This window comes from Tasmannia lanceolata, unplaced genomic scaffold, assembly GCF_043159265.1.
Source record: "Tasmannia lanceolata isolate RefF3 unplaced genomic scaffold, GAP_Taslan_0.1 ptg000044l, whole genome shotgun sequence".
Taxonomy (NCBI): domain Eukaryota; kingdom Viridiplantae; phylum Streptophyta; class Magnoliopsida; order Canellales; family Winteraceae; genus Tasmannia; species Tasmannia lanceolata.
Window position 1 is genome coordinate 3,625,935 of NW_027518721.1, and position 7,339 is coordinate 3,633,273.

Below are 7,339 nucleotides of genomic sequence, written 5' to 3' on the forward strand. Positions count from 1 at the left end.
CTATTTAAACACTAAGAACCACTCCAAACCACTATTTGAACACTAAGAAACACTATTTAGTTAATCGGAACCACTGTTTGCCACTCCGAATCACTATTTTAACAGTACAGAACCACTATTTAATACTAATTAGCACTCTGAACCACTATTTCAACAATAAGAACCACTATTTATCACTGTGAACCTCTATTTTCAAAAAACAAAGTTAAGAGGGAGGGAATATCTTAAATTTGATGCGAAATGGAATCATAGATTGCTCGCAAGAACCCAGGTTTCTAAATACAAGGTTTGGCTTTGAGAAGATAAGAGATTGAAGAAGAGGTTTTTAAACTGGCTTTGAGGGTTTCACAAGCCTCTGAGAAGAGGTTTTACAAGGTTACAAGGTTTTTAAACTATTGGTTTGAGAAGAGAAGTGATTGAATAAGCTAAAATGGAAGAATGGAAAGTTCTTATGGGACTCTGAGAAGTGGTTTAATGGAAGCTTTTTCATTTGTTTGAGAAGAGAAGAGGTTGAAGAAGAAGGTTTCATTGGGTAGTAATCATGAAACAAGGTGAAAAGGTGCCTTTGGAAAACGTGAAAAGGAATGATTGGATGGGTTAACTTCAACACCTATGTAAGGGTATTGTGGTCCGAAAATGGGCTAAGTTTTCTCCCTCCTCCCTTCTTTGAGAATTTAGAAATCAGCCCTCCTTTCTGACAATTTCAGCTAAAAAGTACATTTTTCTGATCATTTTTCCTTTAATTATTTAGTTTTTTTGAGTCAATCAACCATTTATAAATTATGATTTATCAAAAAAATTCATTAAAAAAAGTGGAAAGGCCTGGCACGACACAAGTGGGCCATTCCGTACCCACCTCCCAAAACTCTTGGGCCGTGCCCGCCCGGCTCGAGAGGGAACCATACCATGCCTTGCCTGGGCCGCGGGGCCACGTGGGCCATTGCTTCGCATGGCCCATTTTGACACCTTGAGCATTTCCATCCACAAATTTATTAGTTTCTCATATTTGCTTTACTATAAGCAAATATATCTGCAATTCCTTGTTTTGATATACGCACTTCTCTATTCAATTCAAACTTGATAGATCCTGTTAAAGTACAAAAGATTAAATAACGGCTTCTCCAACAGCTAAAACATTTGGAGTAACTGCTGATTTCACATGGTATCAGAGCAAAGTTCCTGAGTTCAAACCTCCTTGATGTCAAAAACCCACATGCAATGGTCACCCCAATAGAGGGGCCACATGTGCCACTTATAAGCCAGCCCTGGAAAGAGGGGCCACATGTGAGGGGGAGTGTTAAAGTATAAAAGATTAAATAATGCCTTCTCCAACAGCTTAAGCTTCTAGAGTAACTAGTAATTTCAGCGATCCAAAGGGTCGAATTTATTTGGGTGACAATTAGGCACGGCAAATGGGTCCATCGGACACGGTTCGAATCTCAGCCCGTACCTACTGGACCGATACTGGAATTTCAGTTTTAGAGAAATCCTGTTTGACAGCTTATAAACCCTCATTGCATGTGGCAACTGATGACACCGATATCAAGGTGATCAGCTTAATTATATCTGGGGTGAAAGTTATCCCCTCGTTAAGATCATCTCTTATGATAATTTGTGGAGATGTTGGCAAGAGGCTTGCATTTCCAAGGAGCATAATGAGGTGCAATCTCCAAGTTGGAATCCAGGAAGTTATAACTTAATTTTGATGGTTCTAATTTTGGAAAGTCTGATACTGTTGATATTGGCGGTCTATTACGGGATGAATGGGATTCAATAGATGGACTTCCTAGGGCCCTATTGGAACCATGCATTCGAATGATGCTTAAGTGAGCGTGGTTCTTCAAGGAATTGAGTTGTTGAGCACTACTAGGAAAACGGGAATCCGTTTTGGGGAAAAAACGGGCATCAATCAATGGGCCACATCCACTGAAAGACAAAAGAAGGGAGTTCAAATCCCCATAAAAGCAATAAACACACCTTTAAAAAGGTCAAATCGACGGTCATGTCCATCCTGTTTTTATTTTTAACCCGGAATTCCGTTTTCAAAATGTTTTCCTAAGTTGATTGAGAGTAGAGACTTGGATAGTTTAATCGTAGAAGGTGATTCTTTCAATGTAATTAGTTTGTTAGAGGGCAGGACCCCTCCCATAGAAGGTGTCGTCTTTTAATGTTTCCTTCCAGCACATCATAAGGTCAACAAACACCAAGGCAAATAGTATAACTAGAGCGGGAGTTCTAAGAGATATGCTGGAGGTCTTTGATCTTCATTGATCCTAGGCTTCCCTATAATCAGCTTGTATCTTCTTACTCCATCCATTTCGGGCGGGTAAGTTTGTTTTTGTTTTTCTTCTTTAATGAAATATTCACAATTCAAAAAAAAAAAAAAACTGCTATACTTAGTTCACATATTCACTAAGGCCCTGATCGTTTAAGATTTATAACCACCGATTGTGAGCCCAAAACCAATTATTGGACTAAACATTAAACGTAATTTTGAGTCGAATAATTGGTTTTGGGCTCACAATCAGATGTCATAATCTTAAAGGAAGAGGCCCTAAGGCTATGTTTGTTTCGATTTCGAGAACCAATTGGGAGTCTAAAAGTCCAATAACCAGTTTTGGACTCCCAATGGGTTCTCAAAATACAAAACAAACAGGGTCTGATTATCAGACTTAAAATTCCGTTTAATTTTAAGAAGAAAAAGAACATTTTGGTTATTTTTTATGAGGTAAACGGATTTGACTATTTTTTGAGATAAGTGCATCTTGGTCATTTTTTTTAAGGTAGTGATGGGGATCTAATGGAAAACCTTGCTATTGGGCTCTTGCGAGGGCTTTCACCTTATCATTCTTGATAATAATTTGCTATGAAAATGTTAACCAACATTAATCAAACTGTAGAATTTAAAATTCTAGAAAATAAAAGGATGTGAACCAAACCAAATAGGAGGAAAAAAAATTCTACAAAAAATCCCTAATAAAAGAATTTTCTAGGGGAAAAACTTTCTTCACATCCAAATATGCCATTAATCAGTTAAACTCTTCAATGCATGTTGCCATGACTTGTTTGCATAAATTATAAAATAAAAATTAAGCAAAACTATATCAAATAGTTACAATGGGGAATTCCACTAATAATAACAACCATGATCCCTAAATTTATTACCATGTCATCTTCACTAATCTTAGTAATGACACACCCACAAACCGAACAATTGTGCATAGTTGTGTGCAAGGGTCCACCGACTTGATTACACATTTTTTCTACGGAAAGCTCTCTCCTTTTCTAGTCGTTCAAAGAGGGTTCCATCAAAAACCCCTCTAACAGTGTCCCTTTGTAGCAATCCATCCTCATCCTTGGCCAATTTATAAAGAAGCTTCCATTCTAACAAAGAGGCAATCCTGCAATTCATAACATCATTAAGAAATTATAAAGGAAGGGTTCTGTAAAATGAGTTGACACATTTGGGAGGCCGCTTTTCTCTAGAGATTGATCAGATGCCCTTGTCTGATCTTAACTAAGAGAAAGATTAGGCAAACAGTACCCTATAGATCAATGTTAATGATTAATTCTACGGTCTCACTAGAAGACATGTATGTGCAATCAGGACCGTTGATCTTATAAAACATCATCAACTCTGGGGTCTCACGGTTAGGAAAAGATTTTCACTATTAAGATGATTACAATCAACCCTAAACGGTGCTTATATAGATCACTTAGAGATAAGCATGCAAAGATAAAGATAAACATAAAAAAGACAATGAAAGAATGATCTCAATCGAAACTAACTTTCTAATCTAAACTACTTGCCTTGTGAGATCTGATCCTATTCTAATATGCCCCTCAAATGTATGTAGTTTGGAATGGACATAGGTATTACTCGAAAAATTTCTCAAAATGTAGTTAGAATTCCTGAATTTGATGCACACTATAAAAAAAGGGAGATGATATTTTCACTCCTCCTGCATTACGCGCACGCTCCCCTTATAACGTAATTTGACGTGAAAAGTGGGCAACTTTAATGCTTTTTGACGTCAAATCATGCTATAAGGGGGGTGCATGCATAATGCGGGTGGGTGAAAATATCATCGCCCATAAAAACTTGGTGATGAATTTCTGTTCATAATGGTGACCGATGCGTATTGGTAAATTTTATTGATTATGTATTTGATTCTGGTGATGAATATCTGTCAAAATCTAATGGGTCGTTATAGGTCATTGCCTAAATGGGATGGGGCTCTAGCTTCAATGGGTGAGTTCTCATGTGCCGGTTTCGAATATAGATCCTCATAGAACTGAGTTGTTGTTCCCCTAAATAGCCAAAATGAGCCTAGACAGACGGGTAGCAAAGGGTCTGGTTTAGGTGTCGATCCTCATAGGAATATGATTTAGTCATCCAATCACACACCTCAATAGAAATGAGAGCCTTAACTAAATAAAGTTACTATGTCAAGCACGAATCTCATCTGAAATAGACCAAAGATAAAAATTAATACTTTAGATAGAATTGATATTGAGAGCAAAGAGAAATATATGAGGGGAACAACTAGCAACAAGGGACCCTGACACCAAATATTAGAGACATTAGAAAAGCAAGACTATTTTATGAAAATGGACTTTGCATGGAATGTCGTCAACTGGAACGAAATCCTATGCAAGATGAAGTACAAAATCCAACCATTTAGGTTTTTTTTTGGCAGAACCTTCAAGAGACGTAATGGAACATGAACACTAGGTTCATTAGATCAAGGAGTCCTCAATGGCATTTGGTCAAACTTTTGGCCACACATTGAATCAACAGATCAGGTCACATAGACATGAGAAGGGGGGCCCAACGGCGTCTGCTAGGAAAGAGCAGTAGCTACTATCTTTGTAGCATTTTCCTTAAATAATACTGTATAAGGTGTTTAGGTGCCTCTTTTGATATTCATATAAATCTTATATGCAAATGGTTTTGAAGTTAAATATGATTAATGGTCCCAATAGTTTGAAAAATGATATAATTAATGGCTTCCAAGTCAAGTTCCAAAGAGTCCTTAATCTCCCACTTAGAAATAAGATTAAATTAGAATAATCTTATTTGCAACTAGGATGACATCCAAAGAGGCTGTAAGTTTAATTTTCTTAATCTTCAAAAAAAAGTCGAAAATGATAGGACCCACCATCCAAAGGAGTCTGAAGATTTGCGATTAGCTTTAAGCATCCTACTAAGCTCCTGTGATGTCAATGCATTAGGATTTGTGGTGGCATACTTGCTGAAGATGGCATCAAATTTCGATTGATCAAACCTGCATCCATGGCCAGTCATTGAGATTACTTCATCTTACCAGAAAAGTGGGAAATGATATTTCCACCCTTTTTTCTGTCTTTTCCTGAAAAATAGTTGACTGCATCAGGAAGGGACTAACTTACCTTCCTTGTGTGTCATAGGTTTCAGTGTCACTTCCATGCTTCAACTTGTGAATGTTTCTAATGTAAATAGGGAAGAGAAGAGAAGGTATGCGTCCCTACAAGGAGAAACATCAAAATAACAAGTAAAATTGTCATGAAATGGTAAGAGTTCTAGTTATTTAAACCAAAAAAAAGAAGATATTTTTAATGTTTTTAAACACGTGAAATCAATGTTTCAAAATGAGGATGTGGGCCAAAATACAGTCAAAGCAAATCCTACTCAGCTTAGAATGATGCTATCAAGTATTGGGTTGACGCAGCCAAGTACTCAACTGATGTGGTCATAACTCGAGATATTCTCATATTCAAAGCAGTTTTGATCGATTTTGAAATGTTGATACAAGAATGTGACCAAAGTAAAAGGAAGTCAAATGAAGCTGAAGAGATAGATTTGCGACAGCAAAGAGAGTGAAGAGATTATTGCCCTAGGTGGTGCCCCTGACCCTGGAAGGATGAAGTTAAATTTTGATGGATTTAATTTGGGAAATTCGGGGCCTCTGGTATTGGAGGTATTCTAAGAGATGAGAATAGCATCGCTAAATGGGCATTTTTCAGGTCCAATTGGAATTAAAGATTCCAATGAAGCTGAAGAGAGGGCAATCCTTCAAGGCCTTAGGTGGGTAGCGGATAGAGACATGGACAATCTCATTGTGGAAGGAGACTCCTTGAATGTCATAAGATGGTTAGAAGGCCGTTCACCACATCTGTGGAGAATTGAGGAGCTATTTGATGAGATTTTGGACCAGGTAGAAGGTCGTAGGATTACCTATCATCATGTAAGGAGGTCGCTCTGAATGAAGCGGCGGATCAGCTTGCTCGAGCAGACGTGTCATTTGTTTTTATTAGGATTTTTCTATCTTGTATTGTATATGCTCTTCTGCTCTTTGTTTCTGTTTGTGGCATTTGTTATTTTGGCCCCATGACTGACTTGGTCATGATCTTTTTTATATTATTGTAATAAAAAGTTACCACTTCAAAAAAAACTAAAAGGGAGTCAACTTGGGTGAGTTGATGTTGATAAAATTAAATTAAGAGAATTTCTACTAATCTTGGATAAATTACAAAGAGTAGGTCACTGCTTTTATAGAGCACTTACATGATAAACATAAAATGATATCAAGATAACTATGTAAAGAGACAAGAGTAGAATATCTTATTCTAACATAACTGATAATCTAATCTAGTTTCCTATATGAGTGTTTATATAGAACTATTTTGGAATGAAACTTCGCCGGATTTTTTAGACCAATGGCTGGAAACAAACATGGCCATGATCCTCTGGTGAGTCCCAGAACCCTAGAGCCCAATATCTCAGCTCAACCACCAAACATAATGGATTTTAACTTGCCTCAATCAGCATTATCTTACATGAAGGAAAGAAGAAAGAAGAAAGCAGAAAAGACTCACTGGGAGGGTGATATAGCTGAATGCAAGATTGATGAGCAGCGCGGCCGAAAGTGACTTACGAAAACCACAGCCAATAGCTCGAAACCCTACACAACAATAACAAAGTTCTTCATATAATTCCACACAATTCTTAGGGCTGATTTAATTTTTGTGAAAAATGATATATTGAAAAGGCTATGATTTCACTTTTTAAGTTTTGAATAGGAGAAACTAAAGACAAAATAATTCATCAAAACTTAATATTTACCTTGGTATGTCTCCCATGGATAGATTAAGCCATCTTTGTTTCTGTCAAAGAAAGCAACATGTTGTTGAAGAGCACTTAGATTGTGGTGCTCATGTCCTTCACTGCCATTTGGGTGTGTTGTTGCCATTGCAAGTGTTTGAATGGGAAGCTTATGTATTATTTCTATATGAGTCTTTTTGACAAGTCACAAAAACAAAGAAAAGATCCCAATTTCTTCTTAAGTGAGGAGAAGGG

General features: G+C 37.1%; 1 protein-coding gene across 1 annotated transcript; it reads right to left on the minus strand.

The window, feature by feature from the left end:
* Nucleotides 1–3,039: 3,039 nt before the first annotated feature.
* LOC143864047 (peroxygenase-like) lies at nucleotides 3,040–7,339 on the minus strand. Its single transcript, XM_077374866.1, has 5 exons — nucleotides 7,106–7,339; nucleotides 6,859–6,944; nucleotides 5,413–5,507; nucleotides 5,163–5,288; nucleotides 3,040–3,401 (listed from the first exon to the last, which is right to left on the minus strand). Exons 1-5 carry the CDS (start codon nucleotides 7,230–7,232, stop codon nucleotides 3,251–3,253), a joined length of 585 nt encoding a protein of 194 aa, XP_077230981.1. The 5' UTR covers nucleotides 7,233–7,339; the 3' UTR covers nucleotides 3,040–3,250.